General features: G+C 42.6%; 1 protein-coding gene across 2 annotated transcripts in view; it reads left to right on the top strand.

The window, feature by feature from the left end:
• The window catches only part of MALT1 (MALT1 paracaspase), a 57,326-nt gene extending 42,948 nt beyond the window's left edge, over positions 1 to 14,378 (top strand). For both annotated transcript variants that reach the window (XM_032212449.1, XM_032212448.1), the window contains 7 exons: positions 749 to 926; positions 1,943 to 2,017; positions 3,387 to 3,514; positions 7,904 to 8,053; positions 10,351 to 10,508; positions 10,802 to 10,927; positions 13,483 to 14,378. In XM_032212449.1, the coding sequence (XP_032068340.1) occupies positions 749 to 926; positions 1,943 to 2,017; positions 3,387 to 3,514; positions 7,904 to 8,053; positions 10,351 to 10,508; positions 10,802 to 10,927; positions 13,483 to 13,935 (1,268 nt within the window). In that variant the 3' untranslated portion in view covers positions 13,936 to 14,378. The remainder of the gene's footprint in view (positions 1 to 748; positions 927 to 1,942; positions 2,018 to 3,386; positions 3,515 to 7,903; positions 8,054 to 10,350; positions 10,509 to 10,801; positions 10,928 to 13,482) is intronic.
• Positions 14,379 to 17,736: the final 3,358 nt, after the last annotated feature.

Genomic DNA, 17,736 nt, shown 5'->3' with positions numbered 1-17,736 from the left:
GGGGAAGGCTCTGATGAGGGCTCTGTGTCGGAGACAGAGATGGGGGTTGAGCCGTTTGCCAGTTATCAGCTGCCTTCAGAGTCAGACATCAGTGAAGCAGACGGACAGCCTGTTCCCAGTGTGCGCATGCGCAGAGTTGCCAGACGAAGTGAATAGCTAAAGAACAGGGGTTGACTTGGGAGTAAGGTCACAGGTGGACGATGAATGGCCCCTCCCAGAGGAAATAAAAGAGGAGTGAAGGGGGAGTAGAATTTGCAGGAGACAAATAGTTCACTTAATTGGTTTGTTACTTTCCGAGACTTCTTGCAAAGTTTTGCAGATATTGGCCTTTCAGCTCTCCAAGCCAGATAAGGTCTGTGACTGTAAATCCTCCCTTGAAAGACTTTGCTCTATTTGAATGAGCAGAATTCACAATAAATTAATGAAAGGAGTTTTTGTCGGGACGAGGAGCTTGCTTCATGCTCTTGGGAAGCTGAAGTCAGAACACTGTTTTTCCATTTTTGCGCATATAACACAATCTTGCTGCTGTCAACATATATAGTGACAAAGTTCCAAATTGTTTCTCCAGTTCTTTTTTCCATTAATTCCAAAAGGAAGAGTTCTGGTTTCATTTCTATCTGCATTCTATCTTATCCTAATATCTCGACCTAGATTCCTTGTTTGTTTAACAGTGAAATTAAATGAATTGTGTTCCTTAGCAATCTTGCTTAGTATAATTGTTAAATGTGTTTTGATTTTCTCCCCCCAGGTCTATTATATTATGCTGGGCATGGCTATGAAAATTATGGTAATAGTTTTATGGTTCCTATTGATGCCCCAAATCCCTATCGAGCTGCAAACTGTTTATGTGTACAAAACATCCTCAAACTGATGCAAGAAAAGGATACTGGCCTCAATGTATTTTTACTGGATATGTGCAGAAAAAGGTATGATATCACTTAAGAATTTAATCTCAATAATTCAGGCCCAAGATACATAGCTGTATGAATTCTACAGAAAGAAGCATGTTAAATCAGCTAAATTGTCTGAAATGATATAAGGTCTGTGTTCGTGCAGGAAGTTGGACTAGAAGACCTCCAAGGTCCCTTCCAACCCTGTTATTCTATGTTAAGTTCTGAAGACCAGTGCTATGCAGTCAGCCAAACAGATAAGCAGTCAGCTCAGGGATAATATGAATCCATTTAACGAACACCACAATAACAGTTGTATTCTAAATTAGTTGAAGTTTCTGAACTGTGCCTTCAAGGACATTGTAGATACTGTAGTAAACCAGACATGAGTGATTGCACCAAGCTGTCCAGGGCAGCAGTTCAATAAAAATAGATTGTAACAATATTTTAACCAGACAATGAAATTGTGATATAGCTGGCTATTTCAACCTACTGCCGTCTGATATGTAGAATAATGATAAATGCATAATGGAAAAGGGCTTATAAGGGTCTAGAAGTGAAGCAAGCACTAAGTGAGACAAAAATATCTTTGTTAAAGAAAACTGGAATCATCAGATTGCTTCTAAAAGCCTAGTATTTTCAGCATAGTTCAACCAATCCAGAGGCATTTGTTTAATTATTTGATTATCCAATATTGTAAATCTCTTTTCTTCACTGACTCAAAGAGTTTTGGGTCCTTACTATACATCAATATCCCCAAAGGTTGTAGCATATATGAAATGGCTTAAAAGACTGAATTTCAGATTCCAGACTTGCCTTCATTCTCTCCTTTAATTAAAAAAAACAACATGAATTGTTCACCAAGCTGATGGAAGCACTTCACACTTCTGCCTAAGTATCCATTGGCAGATTCTTCCAAGGGAGTGAAAGAAAAAGATTTGGAAATAAATCACAATATGCAGGAAACATCAAAACATTGTTCTATTCTAATTTGAGTATTCTATTCTGATTCAGGCTTTTTTTGATCGTTTTGATTTTTGTGTTTATTGAAGGAATGAATATGACAATACTGTTCTCGTCTTGGATGCCCTGAAGGTTACAGCTAACATTGTTTTTGGATATGCCACGTAAGAATAGCTATTAAAGTATTTATTTTTTAGAAGTGTGGTAACTTATTTTAATTTCTAACTAATAATAATCTCTATTATCTTTGGGTATTATATGAATAAGATTCTGATTAGGCTTTAGCAATGCTTTATAATGCATGTTAGAGGTTAAAATCTGTGTTTATTCATGATCATCATTTAAACTGAGTGAGCATCAAGAGAGATTTTTCATTCCTCTGTCACTGAGTCATGGCCATGATTTTCACTAATATGAAATATTGAAATATTAAACTCATAAGTCTCATCTCTTCCTTGCAAAAGAAATAACTGACTGTACTTGTTGATCTGGATATTAGCATCTTTTTAGCCCCTTGATGAAAAATTTGCTTTTAAGACTGAGGAGATTGCATTTAGTTCAGTGTGAGACATCTTACTACCTAGATTGTTTTCTTCCTGTGTTGAAGAAAAGAACACATCGAGTCTCAGCTATGCTGAGAAATCCCCTGAATTCTAAATAGCAGCTATTATTCTTCTTTGAGGGAAGAAAAATGGAGGGAGATTTCTTCAGGCCACATAATGTGTCCATGACAAGAACTGGGCTTGAATCCAGATGAGATCCTTTTTATAGAAACCGTTGGTTCTCAGAACCTGTTTTTTCAGACTTGACTGCTATGTCCTCTGACACCATGGCTACTCATTTGTCTTATGAGCCAGTCATACGGGTGGGTTCCTACCGGCGTTGGTACTGGTTCACTTTGTGCGTGCTTCGTTCACTCGCATGCCAGCCATGTATCGCTAACGCATGCACAACTCACTGTAAATTGTTCTGTGCATGTGTAAAGACCATTAAAAATAATTTTTAAAAAAACATGCCGGCAACGGCAGCAGAGACCAGGGAACCAGTTCAGGGCGTGGCCAGCCTGTGTCACTGATGGTTTTGTGACCCAGGCCAAATTTCCACTACTGGTTCACCCAAACCAGTGTGAACCGGTAGCAACCCACCTCTGGAGCCAGTAGATATATATGGGAAGGGTTCACCATTGGCTTCTGCCTCAGGAATAAATACTATGTGTAGATAGGTTTGTGCAGATTCTTTCCCTGTGTGCCAAATAGTCACTGTGAAGAATGAAGCTGGCCTCCACCGACGGTCGGTCAGTCAGTCAGTCCATCCATCCATCCATCTATTCAAAGAGTCAATTTGACGGCCTGTGGCTTGTTGGCATATTCAATTATTTTCTATCTGTCTGATAAATTAGATCAGTCAGAAATATTCCTGCTGCACCATCTGAAGCAACGCTACCTCAGAAGTTTAACCTTTGTAGTTTAGAAGCTGGGTGATAAAGATGCCTCTCCTTCTACGGTGCTAACATGCTGTCTACATATTGTCAAGGTGCCAAGGAGCAGAAGCTTTTGAAATTCAGCAGTCTGGACTGACCAATGGGATTTTCATGAAGTTTTTGAAGGAACGCTTATTAGAGGACAAGAAAATTACTGTGCTGCTGGATGGTGTGGCAGAAGGTGAGAAAAACCTACCAGAAAAAAAGAGAGATGTTTATGGATTAATTGTACAATAGTCCTTGTTTAACAATTGCTTGTTCTGTGGCAATTTAAAGATATGACAGCCCTGAACTGGGTTTTTTTGACTTGCTCTCATTACTGCAGCTGTTGCAGTGGTCATGTGGTCACAATTTGGGAGTTTGGCAACTGGATTGCAATTATGACATCATGGGCACATGATTGCCAATTGCAAACTTCCCTGCCAGCTTCGAGCATGCAAAATCAATGGGAAGCTGGTGGAAAGTCATAAATAGTGACTATACAACATGTTTAACAATCATGTGATATTCGCCTAACCACAATCAGAAATACCAAAAACGCCATTGTAAGTTGGCACAATCATGTGACATCATACTTTATGATAGTGAGTAAGTTGCCTGTCCCAATTACCATCGTTACTGTACTCTACCTAGACGGAAAATTATAAGCAAGGTTTTATTTGGCACAGTTTGGTGGACCAGAAACATAAGCACTATTGATGTACAAGAATGCACTCCAGGAAATTACCCTATATTTAGGTTTGATCAGTTCATAAATTCTTTTCTATATTGGACTCACTAGTTACGATTGGCACCCAGAAGAACAATTCTTTTGCATAGCCTAACTTAGCTTTCATTTGGTTCTACATCAAGAGATTTATATTGTGAAAATCAGCAGGTATGCCTTGTTTATATAAGCTTACTTCTTTCTTTATCAACCTGGAGGGGTTTTCTTTTTGCTCAAAATTGTCCTTCAAATGGATTTTTGCCATATTGGAATACAGATACACATTTTTAAACAAGCATCTGGAAATCTGTGAGTAAAAGAGCCTGGGGAAACGGTGCAATTTCGGTGGAAATATTTATTGGTGGGGAAAGAATTAGTGAAGCATGCAGCTGTCATTTTTCTGTTCACAATCATCCCCAGTTTTTGTAAACAAAAGGAAGTCTGTCAGAGAATTTGCTGCTAGCATTATGAAAAATGTTTATTGTGCCTCCATTTATCTGAAGTTGATTTTTTTTTTGGCAGAGTAAGAGAGGATTGGAGAAGGAAATACTTCTATCTTTTGCTCTTTTATATAGATTTTTAAAATGGGACATGGTGGCTGAGTGGCCAAGACGCTAAGCTTGTGAATCAGAAAGTTCGATTGTTTGAATCCCTAGTGCCACGTAATGGAGTGAGCTCCCATTACTTGTCCCAGCTTCTGCCACCCTAGCAGTTCGAAAGCACGTAAAAATGCAAGTAGAAAAATAGGAACCACTTTTGGTGGGAAGGTAACAGCGTTCCCTGCGCCTTTGGCATTTAGTCATGCCAGCCACATGACCACGGAGACGTCTTCGGACATCGCTGGCTCTTTGGCTTTGGAATGGAGATGACACATCCACAAATGCAGTAATCAAAAATGCTCAGTTCAATGTTTACCTTTATAAAGAGGAAGGTCGCCTTAATTTCATATCCCAGTTCTAGGAAACCCCTGCCATTCAGAATAGAATAAAAAGGGGCCAGCCCTAAGTAGGCAAAATGTTCTGACCTAGGCTTCCTCATCAGCACAAAGCTGAGTCCTCGTCCCAATAAACCCCTTTTATTTAATTTACAGTGAATTCCTCTCCAGCAAAGTCCCAGCCCACAGACTTCCAAGATAGTTCACAATTATTGAGCTTTATCAGGCTTGGAGAGTGGCCAGGCCGATATCTTTCAACGCCACAATACTCGGCAAGAATGCAGGAATGAACTAATTGTCTCCTGCAAACACTCCTCCTCTTTCGCTCCTCTTTTATTCCCTATGGGAGAGCCCATTCACCATCCACCTGTGGCCCTACTCCCAAGTCGATCCTTGCTCCTTAGCTGTTCCCTTCATCTGGCAACACTGGGAACAGGCTCCAGCTGTTCGTCTGCCTCACTGATGTCTGCCTCTGAAGGCAGCTGATAACTGGCATATGGTTCTGGCCCCCTCTCTGCCTAGAGCCGAGGTGGCGCAGTGGTTAAATGCAGCACTGCAGGCTACTTCAGCTGACTGCAGTTCTGCAGTTCGGCTGTTCAAATCTCACCAGCTCAGGGTTGACTCAGCCTTCCATCCTTCCGAGGTGGGTAAAATGAGGACCCAGATTGTTGTTGGGGGCAATATGCTGACTCTGTAAACCGCTTAGAGAGGGCTGAAAGCCCTATGAAGCGGTATATAAGTCTAACTGCTATTGCTATTGCCTCCGACACAGAGCCCTCATCAGAGCCTTCCCCAGACTCCAGGAATGGCCCATGTTCCTCCCCAACCTTCCCACTGTCTGAATCTGCTGCCAGTTCTGCTGGCCACTGGGGGTCCACAACACAAAATACCAATGAAGCTCAGTTGAGGGTCCCTGATATTTTCTGAGCTTGGCTGTTTTCTAGCAGTCATTTTAGTACCCAAATTAGTAACATCATCAGCAACATGAAGATGTTACCAAGTTTGGGTAACGAAAGATCAGCGAAACAACAATAACCAAGCTCCGAGAGCACCAAGGACCCATCATTTCAACCCCTGAGCTACAAATATTCTCCTTTATAAGCTCAGATGAGTTCGCAGCCCTGCTGAATCCAAACCCCATCAGATAGCATCTCTCTATCTCCTTCTTTCTTTTGGATTCAGAAGGTTGAAAGTTATTGAGAATTCTCCTCCGCCTGGCCTAAAGGAAGTGGGTGCCTTCCTATTCTGGTTGGGCTTTGGATCTTATGTAAATTTCTGTTACCGGACTCTTGGAGTTTCTATTTGCAGAAATGACTCACGGCTCATCCTTTATATCTAAATCACGTCAGAATATTCATGAACTGGAATAGGACATAGCAACAGGTCAGCCATTGGGGACTGGCTGGAGTAGGGCATGGTAAAAAGGTCAACCAATGTATAGGCATGGCAATTGGGTCAGCCAATGGGAACTATTTGGTGACTGAGAGCCATGCCAGACAGCTTGGAGCCTGGGCATGGCTTACCTATGTAGCTCTGAGTCTGTGCAAGAGAACTAATCTAGTCTGTTCTCTGAATTGAAACTGGAAACCAATCTCTCCTTTCTACCACTTTCTTCTAATAGTTAGAAGAATCCGATGTTGGTATTGTACATTTACTCATGTGCTATTATGTATATAAAGAAGTTAATGAGTCCAGCTGAATCAGTTATCTGTGTGTGCTTTCTGGATTTGATTTCTGCAACAAACTCTGACAAATCATAATGCAAATATTTTAATTTGCAATATGCAAATGTGCTTATAAGATGCTGCTTTGATCCAGCCTTGGGTCATATTCAAAGTCCTATCCTGGAACAGAAACAAGGACCTTTTTTTTGGTAGTCTCCACATCGTGTGGAGATACAGGTAGCCCTCAACTTACAACCATTTGTTTAGTAACTGTTTGAAGTTACAACAGCAGTGAAAAAGTGACTCATGACCGATTTTTGCACTTAACAACCATTAACAACCCCCACGCTCACATCAAATTCGGGTACTTGGCAACTGGCATTTATTTAGGGCCCAAGATCATGTGATCACCATTTGTAACCTTCCCAGCCAGCTTCCGACAAGCAAAATCAATGGGAAAACCAAATTCACTTAATGACAGAACGATTCACTTTACAGCTGTGGCAAGAAAGATTGTAAAAATGGGACAAAACTCACTAAGCAACTGACTTGCTTAGCAGCAGACATTTTGGGCTCAATTGTAGTCGTAGGTCGAGGATTACCTTTATGTCTAGCTCTCTTCTGACCATCGTGAAAAAGTTGGAAAGTCCATTTTAAAAAAGCAATTTGATGTTTAAGCTGGCCATCATTTAATAAAATGTCCGAACTGAGGCAACTGGGTTACCTATTTTATATTGTTTCATTATAATGTGTAATACCTACAACCTTGATGGCATGCGTCCCAGCGGTGGCACACAGAACCCTCTCTGCTGGCACACGCACAGGTCTCCATGGTGTTTCTTTCGTGAGCTTCTGTTTCCCTGCAAACGACGAAACAGAAGCTCACGAAAGAAAAAGATCTTACCTCTTGCCATGCTGCCGATGTTGGGATGCCCCGCCTCCCGCTGGCCAGTTGGCCTTTGGGTCTCTGCTGCGTATGTGTGCATCTCCATGCAAACACATGCATGCATGTGCATGTCCGCGCAGGTGCACATTCCCACATGTGCTTGCATATCCATGCATGCGTGCACACACACACACCTTTCAATTTGGGTATGCGCGCATGCACAGCTTGGGCAATCGGTGTCTAAAAGGCACGCTACCACTGATCTAGAATCTTAAAGAAATTAGCAGTATGGAATTAATTGTTTTCAGAGGGGGGGAAAAGAAGAGTGTGGTAATTATTAATCAAAATAAGCTTGTGGGTTTATTTTATTTTATTTTTAGATATGGGAAAGTGTCATCTTACCAAAGGCAAGCAAGCTTTGGAGATTCGCAGCAGCTTATCTGAAAAGAGAGCGTTAACTGATCCTATTCAGCAAACTGTAACCTCAGCAGAAGCCTTGGCACGGAATCTACAGTGGGCGAAAGCGCATGGTACAGTAGATGTGAAAATAACCGTTTTGCCTAGCCATGAGAAAGCCATGACTTTGGGCCAGTCTCTCTCAGTCCAACTCACCTCACAGGGTTGTCGTTGTGGGGAAAATAAGAGACAGCGGTTTATTAGTTAAGTTTGCTGCCATGAATTATTTGTAAGAATAATAAAAGCAGAATACAAATTATGTAAACAAATCTGTAGCCCCTATTTGTCCCTGAAATACATACTTTAAAAAATTGTTTCAAATTAGGGGTGTCAAACTCGATTTCATTGAGGGCCGCATCAGGATTGTGTTTGACCTCGGGGGGTGGGGGGGAGGGCTGGGGTGTGTGTGGCCAGGATAGGCATGGCCAACTCAATGTCACTTGTGTCAGAGGGGCCTGTGGTGGCCCGAGCACTCTGCCAGTGAAAACAGGCTCCCGAACTCCGTTTCTGGCTGCGATGGCCTCCTGCAACCCTTTGCCAGCTAAAATGGAGCTTGCAAGGACCGCACGTGGCCCTCCTGAGCTCCATTTTCACTGGCACAGGCATCGCAGGCCAGTCCTTCGCTGTTTCCAGGGCGGGCTAGATCTAAGCACCCCACGAGCCGGATCCGGCCCACGGGCCTTGAGTTTGACACCCCTGTTTCAAATGAATTAGCTTCTCGCAGCAGAGTCCGGAACAGATAGAGGGAAAGAGCAAAGGAAATGAAATATATGTCAATATTTCCTTGCTTAATTTACTTTGCCAATATTACCGCATAACTTAAGAGCTAACAATTGTTTTATTGTTAGCCACCCACCCAAACTTTCTTTGGTTGTACCCAATCCTACCTCATTTACACCTCTGAATTTTGGTTTCCTGTCCATTTGGGATGGAAAAACTGCATCAGGTATAGCTTTAATAAAGATTAAAAAAAATAACCCCCCCACCTCTGCAATACTTCTATTGAAGTCCTTGACTTAAGGCCACGTTGAAGCCTGTCCCTTGTAGATGTAAGTTATCACAGTCATAAAGCAGATCACCTATGTCACCAGCCTGATTTATGACCTTTTTTATAGAGGTCCTTAAGCAAATCACCACAGTTGTTAAGCAAAACCATTTGCTACGGGGCATTTTGCCAAAAACTGGAATTAAATGCCAATTTTCAGCAGACATGTAAATCATGATTACATCACTGCAGGATGCTGCCGTTTGCCTTAAATACAAGCTAAGCTCCTGAAATGTGGTCATCTGACCGGGAGGGGGGGGGAGCATTAGAATTTTGGAACAGGTTCCTTTAAATGGGGAGGTTTGTCATCATTTCAAATGGTTGCTGAAAGACCAATTGTAAGCTGAGTGATACCTGTATTTGACCCTCCCCCCTCCAATGTTACACCTCTGCTAAACTATTAAATATAGTTCCTAGCTATGGTTTCCCCACTTTGCTTAATTATTTTCAGATTTGCCAATTATCACTCCTACAAGGCATTAGGTAGCCAAAGTATTTGGGTTTCATCTTCAGGATTTGGCCTTCTAAAGGGCAGTCAGGGTTGGTCAGTCCTAGAGGAGATCAACCCTGACTGCTCTTTAGAAGGCCAGATCCTGAAGATGAAACTCAAATTCTTTGGCCACCTAATGAGAAGGAAGGACTCACTGGAGAAGAGCTTAATGCTGGGAATGATTGAGAGCAAAAGAAGAAGGGAACATCAGAGAATGAGGTTGCTGGATGGAGTCACTGAAGCAGTAGGTGTGAGCTTAAATGGACTCCAGAGGATGGTAGAGGACAGGAAGGCCTGGAGGAACATTGTCCATGGGGTCGTGATGGGTCGGACACGACTTCGTAACTAACAACAACATTCCTACAAGGCAACCTTTCACAATCTGAGACCCTCAAGGTCAGGGGTGGGAAACTATGGCCCCTTCACAGCCTGTGGACTTCAACTCCCAGAACTGCTAGCTCAGGCATTCTGGGAGTTGAAGTCCACAAGTTGTAAAGGGGCCATAGTTGTTCACCTCAGCTCAAGGGAGTGACAGGTTGATTTAGGATGCTGTTAGTAAATGAAAAACAAGATGGGGTTTTTTTTCAACATGGGCCCATATTTTAGGAGGAAAACAAACAGTGGATTACAGGGCAAGGTACAAAAATACATGATAGTATCTTCCAGTGGTTGGAAACCACTTCCCTATATCTGCAACTGCGTAACTACTAAAATAAACTTCTGAAATTCGAGGAAGATCATGGCTAATAAGCAGGAAGAGCAATGCTGTTTGCAGAGCTGTTTTTATAAGAGAAACAGATATGGATCACCGCCTTCAAAACTGTGCTTGTTTTCAGAACTTTCTGAAAGTATGTGCCTTCAGTTTCAATGCGGGGTTCGGATCCAGCTGGGTTTTGCTGCAGAATTCTCCAACGTCATGATCATCTACACAAGAATCGTAACAAAGCCTCCCGAAATAACCGTTTGCAACGCTTATGTCACCGATTTTCCTCTTGTAAGTTAGTCTCAGAAGATGGCACATTTATTGTTTGGACAATTATATGTGCAAAACAGGAATATCGTGCTTTAAACATGAAGCACAACTGCAATGATATAAAGCAGGGGTCTCCAAATTTGGCAACATTAAGATTTGAGGACTTCAACTCCCAGAATTCTACAGTCAGCCATGCTGCGAAGTCTTAAAGTTGCCAAATTTGGTGACCTTTCATATAAAGGATAGAAAAGGAGGAGGGGGGCCCTCAAAATTTAACCTCCTCATTTTCATTTTATTGTTTTAAATGTCCGCAGGAATTGGATGTGGATCCTAAAGAGGCAAATAAAGGAACTCCTGAGGAAACTGGCAGCTATTTGCTTTCAAAAGATTTGCCCAAACACTGCCTCTACACTAGAATAAGTTCACTACAGAAGCTAAAGGTAATTACTTGCAGGCAAATTTAGTTTGCTTTCTTATATTTCTACATTCCCTGAGTGGCAGCAATGCTGTTCAATTACTGTTTAGACCTACTGAGGTTATTCTTTGCTTGCAACTTTAAAAACAGAGTATGTATGTTGAAGGAGAAGCAGGATGGTCCAGAGGTGAAGACATTCGCCTCCCACTTGGAAGGTTGAGAGACAGTTCATTCCTAGGCAGCAACAGATGTTTCTCTATCAAAGTGCAAAGAGAAAATATCTGCTGTGAACTCTGCACAGGTGTCAGGAAGGGTATCCAGCCAGTAAATTCTCAGCTCCATTCAGTCACCCCAACTCTACTCTGATAAAATTAATTACAAGATCATGAAATGAAAAAAAAAATAGAGTGTATTGAAGGCTACCAAACTGCAGATATTTCATGTTTCATTCATTGGATGTGGGTCAGTAGTCGCTGGAAAAGGGAAACAAACTGTATGGGGAAGTTGCTTGAAAAAGAAATAGTATGAGATACTGGCTTCTGTCACAAGCCTTAAATAGGGCTGAGAAATGATTTGGGAATGAAGTATAATTTGAGATAAAGGTAGTCCTCAACGTAGAACCATTCGTTTAGCAACGTTCAGTTACAATGGAACTTTAAAAGATTATTTATGTTTGTGCTGAAATTGTCGCAGTCCCCACAATCACATGATCACGATCCAGGCACTTGACAGCCAACAGGTATTATAGTGTCCTGGTCACCTTTTTCAACCTTCCCAACCAGCTTCCAACAAAGTCATTGGGGAAAGCTGGTTTCGCTTAACAATTGTGGCAAAAGAAGTAATAAAATCAGGCGTGGTCCTGATGACCCACTTAATAATCTCATTGCCTAGTGATACAAGTTCTGCTTCCAGTTGAGGTCATAAGTCCAGCACTCCCTGTACTATTTTGAATGAAGAAATTGCCCGTTGAAACCGCAGTGTGACAGCAGGAAAAAAAGCATTTGATTTGCAAATCACCTTAATGGCTGGTGATCCAGCCCAACTTTCCTTGTATAAGATGAGACTACTGGCGTTTGTAATTCTGTACTCCGGAGGGGCCTTTGTTTGGAGAAAACTGATCCAACTTGGGTCACACCGGGTGGGGCAAAATACATTTAGTTCTTGATTTAATTTTCTATGGAATGTCTACCTCTCAAAGCAAATTATTTCCGTTTAATTCCTTTGTCAGTCAGGTTCCATGTGTTCTCTAGTGGACAGCAAGCCAGCATAAGACCATCATATCTATCTCTAATATCTAGCACAGGGCTTTCCAAACCTGGCAACTTTTAATACTTGTGGACTTTTAACGCCCAGAGTTGAGGAATTCTGGGAGTTGAAGTCCACAAGTCTTAAAAGTTGCCAGGTTTGGAGACCCCTGATCTAGCATAACATGGTGATGGCAGAACATTAGAAGTTGGTGTCAGGGTTGCAAGTAATACACCCATAGCAAACAGAACTCCGAGGCAAGCAATTTCCTCAAAGAACATTATTGGATATATCATATTGGCACAAGCTGCTGAGAACCAACTCTAAAGGTTCCCGCAGTTTTCACCTAATTAAAAATTTCCCCCCCCTTTCCCAAACAACCAGTCATATGGTCCAATCAAGGGGCTCTCCGGTTGGTTGGAAACTTCGCTTCTCCTCTCTTCAGCCACCTGTGGGAATGTCCTTGGTTCACAGGGGAAACTATTTTGTTTTGGCTACAAAACCCCAGCTATCTCTATTCCCCTCTCCCTATCTACCAGCACCATTGTGGTAGCACTAAAGCCTCTAAGATGGCCTTGGTCAAGCTAGCTTCAGAGTTGGCCAAGGCTTCCTTAACAAGGAAGAAGCAGAGTCTTGGTCCTGGCAAAACCCCTTTTATTTACATGACTGTGAATTCCTTTCATTCACCATCCGCAGGGCTTAACAGTCTTTCAGAGGAATGTTTATCAAATACAAACCTTATCTCATTTGGCGAGTTGCCAAATGACTAGTTTCCAAACACAAGGCAAGGCAAAACATGGCACAGAGTCTCTTACAGTTACAAACAGAACTTTCCACTCTTGACATGACCGAATGAAAAAAAAGGTTTCCAGCAAAAGCCCCCTTCCTGTTGCTCCTCTTTTGTTTCCTCTGAGAGGGGCCAATCACTTCCAAGGTGTGGCTTTGCTCTTAAGTTCACCCTGCTTTCTTAGTTGTTCTTCTCTTCTGGCAGCTCTGCGCATGCGCACACTGGGAACAGGCTCCAGCTGTTCCTCTGCCTCACTGCTGTCTAACTCGCTCTCTGCCTCTGACACAGAGCCCTCATCTGAGCTTTTCTCAGCCCTCAAGACTGGCCCATGTTCCTCCCAACCTCCTCACTGTCCGACTCTGCTACCAGCTCCATTGGCCAGCCACAACATACAGTTAGATGGCCAATATCCTTTTTTAATGTCTCCATCTTGTGAATGCCATGATAGGAATACAGAGATCCTTTGAATGCAATCATTATATTCCGTTGGGTTGAATATCTGGCAATAAAAGGCTGTTTTCATTAATGCATCTCTCTTTAAATCACAGGAAGATTTAACATTCACCGTTTGCCTGCATTATGAATACATGGGACTCGAGGACCCGGTAGATGAAAGAAAAGTGGTTAACATCGGCAAGCCGCTGGTTGCCAGATTGCGCATTCACCAAGGATTTGGAAAGTGCAGCTGCTTCCAGAGCTGTTGTTTGCCTAATGGTGCTACCTCCGCCCAGTCACTGGCCACAGAAGCATCTGGATTCTGCCCATCTCCCCTTAATCAGCCGCATTCTTACACAGGCTTTGTCCAATCGAGTCCTTCTCTTATAGAAGGCCTGAGGCAGCCACCAAGATGCCACTGCAGGATGGTGCCAGACAGATTAATGGCGTGGCAATCAAACTGGTCCCATTCATACAATTCAGACCTGAGCAATATTCCTGTGGAGACCACAGATGAACTGGAATCTGACTTCTCGGGAAGTTTAAAACTATCTCATGAGCCTTAGCCAACTTCTTTTTGTAGGTTGGAACAGCATTTTCAATGGTCTTGCCCTGGGATGAAATTCTGAGGTCCAGGGACATCTTGATCTGGAGCCATGCATTGGGCTGAGGGAAAAAAAGAGTTAAAAATGTTTTTCAGACAACCAGAAATAAAAGTTGCAACGTTCCCAGATATTATCCCTCGTGAGGGGAAAGATGAAAAAGAATTTGGTAAATGCAGACTAGGTTTCTGTGGTAAATGACTCCCTAATAACCCAGCACGTTGATTGTCAGAATAAGCACAAGCTGGGGAGTCTTTAAAATACAGAAATTTTAACATGCTGATTGACAGACGTACAGGAGGTATGATACCAGACTTCCACTTCACCAGGCAAAGAGGAGAGGGAGTATATAGCACTTATATACCACTTTACAATGCTTTGCAGCCCTCTGTAAGCGGTTTTACAGAGTCAGCCTACTTCCCCCAACAATTTGGTTCCTCATTTTACCCACCTCAGAAGGATGGAAGGCTGAGTCAACCTTGTGCCTGGTGAGATTTGAACTGCCAAATTGCAGGCAGCTGGCAGGCAGCAGAAATAGCCTGTAGTACTGCACTCTCACCACTGCATCACCATGATTCTATAGTCCAGAAAAATCAGGTGATCCCGATGGGCAGAACAGGCATACGTGTAAGCAATGTTTTGGGAGGAAGAAGACAAACTGGTCTGTTATGGAGTCTGAAAAGGAGCCATCAAAGAATGATAATCCAAAGGAGTGGATATTAAAGGAAGTTAAGGGATACCGAGCACCAACTTCCTTTACTCTCAATTACCATATTTTTCGGAGTATAAGACGCACCGGAGTATAAGATGCACCAAGGTTTTGAAGAGACAAATTTTTTTTTAAAAGTTTTTGCACTCTGCAGACCTCCCAAAAATGGCCCGTTTTTCCCAAAAACAGGCCCAGTTTTTGTTTTTGTTTTTTAAAAAAAGGCATGAATAGCCTTTAGGAGGCTTGTAGAGTGCTCCTGGAGAGTGTGAGTGGAGTAAAAATGAGCAAAAAATGGCCCGTTTTTTGCAAAAATGGGGCCATTTTGTCAAAAAAAATGCATGCATAACCTTTAGGAGGCTTATAGAGTGCTCCTGGGGGCTGGGGGGGGGAATTGAGGAAACAATGGCCCATTTTTCACTCATTTCTGCCCTCCCCAGCCCCCAGGAGCACTCTGTAACCCTGTACAGGCTCTGCACAGCCATTTTGGTGAAGGGGGTGGGGTTTCAGGAGGGGAAAAAAAGCTGTATTCAGTGTATAAGATGCACCCAGATTTTCAGCCTCTTTTTTGAGGAAAAAAGGTGTGTCTTATGCTCTGAAAAATACGGTACTGCTAAGGCAATCAGAGTGCGCAGGCCACTGAAATGGTGATGGCAGTTGAGTAAGAAAAGCAGTAAGCTAAGATCTGCCTCCACCCTCCTAGCCTTCTGCAAGAGCCTGAAGACCTGGCTCTACTGGTTGGCCTGGGGTCCAAATGGCGGCTGCTGGATTGATGGCAGATTCCATCTCCCCCTTGTTCTCTGCTATCTACCTGTCCATATTTCTTTTTTTGGTAATCTTATAGTTATGCAGATAGTTCTTGACTTACAACCACAATTGAGCCCAAAATATCTCTTGTTAAGTGAGGCAGTTGTTAAGTGAATTTTGCCTCATTTTACAACCTTTCTTGCCACACCTGTTAAGTGAATCATTGCAGTTAGTAACAGTTAAGTGGATCTGGCTTCCCCATTGAGTTTGTCTGTCAGAAGGTAGCAAAAGGTGATCACATGACCCCGAAACCCTGCAACCGTCATAAATATGAGCCAGTTGCCAAGCATCTAAATTTGGTCATGTGACCAAGGGGATGTTACAGTGGTTGTGTGAGAAACAGTCATAAGTCATAAGTTTTTCTCATGCCATCATAACTTTGAACGTCACTAAAAGAACTATCTATAGTCACCTGTAGGCTATTTGTATATCTCATGGTGCATTATTAATTTTATTGTTTCAATATCTCCTGTTTTGTTCACATTCTTCATTTCTTCTTTTTTATTTCTGTAAGCCATTTAGAATAGCCCCACGGCGAGGTAGGCAGCCTATAAATTAAACAAGTACTGGGCCAATGAGATAGGCCAGGGGTCAGCAAACTGTGGCTCTGGAGCCGCATGTGGCTCTTTCATCCCTCTGCTGTGGCTCCCTGTTGCCAGTCAGCACCACAATTTTGAGAGGAGCTTCCGGTTTGGGGGAGGGGGAAGCAGGGTGCGCCAAAAGGAGACACTATGGCAAGGGGCGGGTTTTCTGGTCAGCTCCACAATTGATAGGGCTTTCGGTTAGGACAGGTAGAGGGAAAACGATGCCGCCCTAGGAGGAGACTCTATGTTGGGGAAACCAAACTTCTGGTCAGCTCCAGAATTGAACAGGGGGCTTCCAGTTAGGACCTTTGTGGCTCTTTGAGTATTTAAGATTACTGACCCCTGAGATAGGCTAACTGGCAATTATAGAAAGGTAAAAGCAATGTGCATCATTCTTGCCCTTTTTGAAACAAAATATGTATCAAGTCAATGTCAACTCATATTAGATTTATGCCCTTCCTTTCATTCAGAAATTAAGGTGACATACAGATCACTCCTTCCTCCCATTTTCCTGCAACAGCGCTGTTGAGTTGGGCCCAACTGAGAGAGGGGAAAGATCCCTGAGTGAGCTACCATGGCTGAATCCTGGCCTCTCTGCTGACAGACAATACCTTAACCCTTACACCACACCAGCTGTGCCCCAAAAGAAAATGGTATGATCGTGTAAACACCAAGTCTTTCATTTCCTGGGTGTAGTCATTGAGCTAAGCCATTGTTTATTTTAAACATAGTCTGTTCAATAACTTCACCATGGCCACTAGGGTTTACAAACATGGCTTACGAAACCCATTTTGAGCTTGTGCAGGTATGATTATCCCAAAGGTGCTTTTTCAAAAGGCAACTGGACTTCCTTTGGTGTTCCTTGAAGATGTTTTGCTTCTCCTTCAAGAAGCTTCTCCGGTTCTGGGTGCTGCTCAGTTCTGAAAGGCATCCCCAATCCAGTGGCTTTTGAAAAAAACACTTTTGGGACAACCATGACCTGGATGACTGATGATCTCCATAGACATGCAGCTATGACCGTGTGTATCAGGTTAGTGATAACATAATTGGATTGTCTCCATGACGATCTGTTTCTAGCAGTGCACCCATCCTTTTTGTAATTTACTCCTTTCATCTTGCTGCTGATTATCCTCTTCCTTTCTTTCCACCTTTCGCAGCATTACAGCTTTCTTAAGAGAACTTGGTCTTTGCATATAATGTGTCTGAAGTGTGGTTAATTTGAACCTGGCTTTTGGTGAGAATTCTGAATTAGTTGGTTTGATGAGCCATTTGTTTATTTTCTTGGTTGGCCATAGTATTTAGTAATACAATAGCAGAGTTGGAAGGGACCTTGGAGGTCTTCTAGTCCAACTCCCTGCCTAGGCAGGAAACCCTACACCACTTCAGACAAATGGCTATCCAACATCTTAAAAACTTCCAGTGTTGGGGCATTCACAATTTCTGGAGGCAAATTGTTCCAATGATTAATTGTTCTAACTGTCAAGAAACCTCTCCTTAGTTCTAAGTTGCTTCTCTCCTTGATTAGTTTCCACCCATTGCTTCTTGTTCTACCCTCAGGTGCCTTGGAGAATAGTTTGACTCCCACTTCTTTGTGGGAGATATTGGAACACTGCTATCATGTCTCCCCTAGTCCTTCTTTTCATTAAACTAGGCATACCCAGTTCCTGC

The sequence above is a fragment of the Thamnophis elegans genome, chromosome 3, assembly GCF_009769535.1.
Source record: "Thamnophis elegans isolate rThaEle1 chromosome 3, rThaEle1.pri, whole genome shotgun sequence".
In the NCBI taxonomy this organism is placed as follows: Eukaryota; Metazoa; Chordata; class Lepidosauria; order Squamata; family Colubridae; genus Thamnophis; species Thamnophis elegans.
The sequence above is the reverse complement of the archived record's forward strand: the minus strand, read 5'-3'. Positions and strand labels throughout refer to the sequence as shown.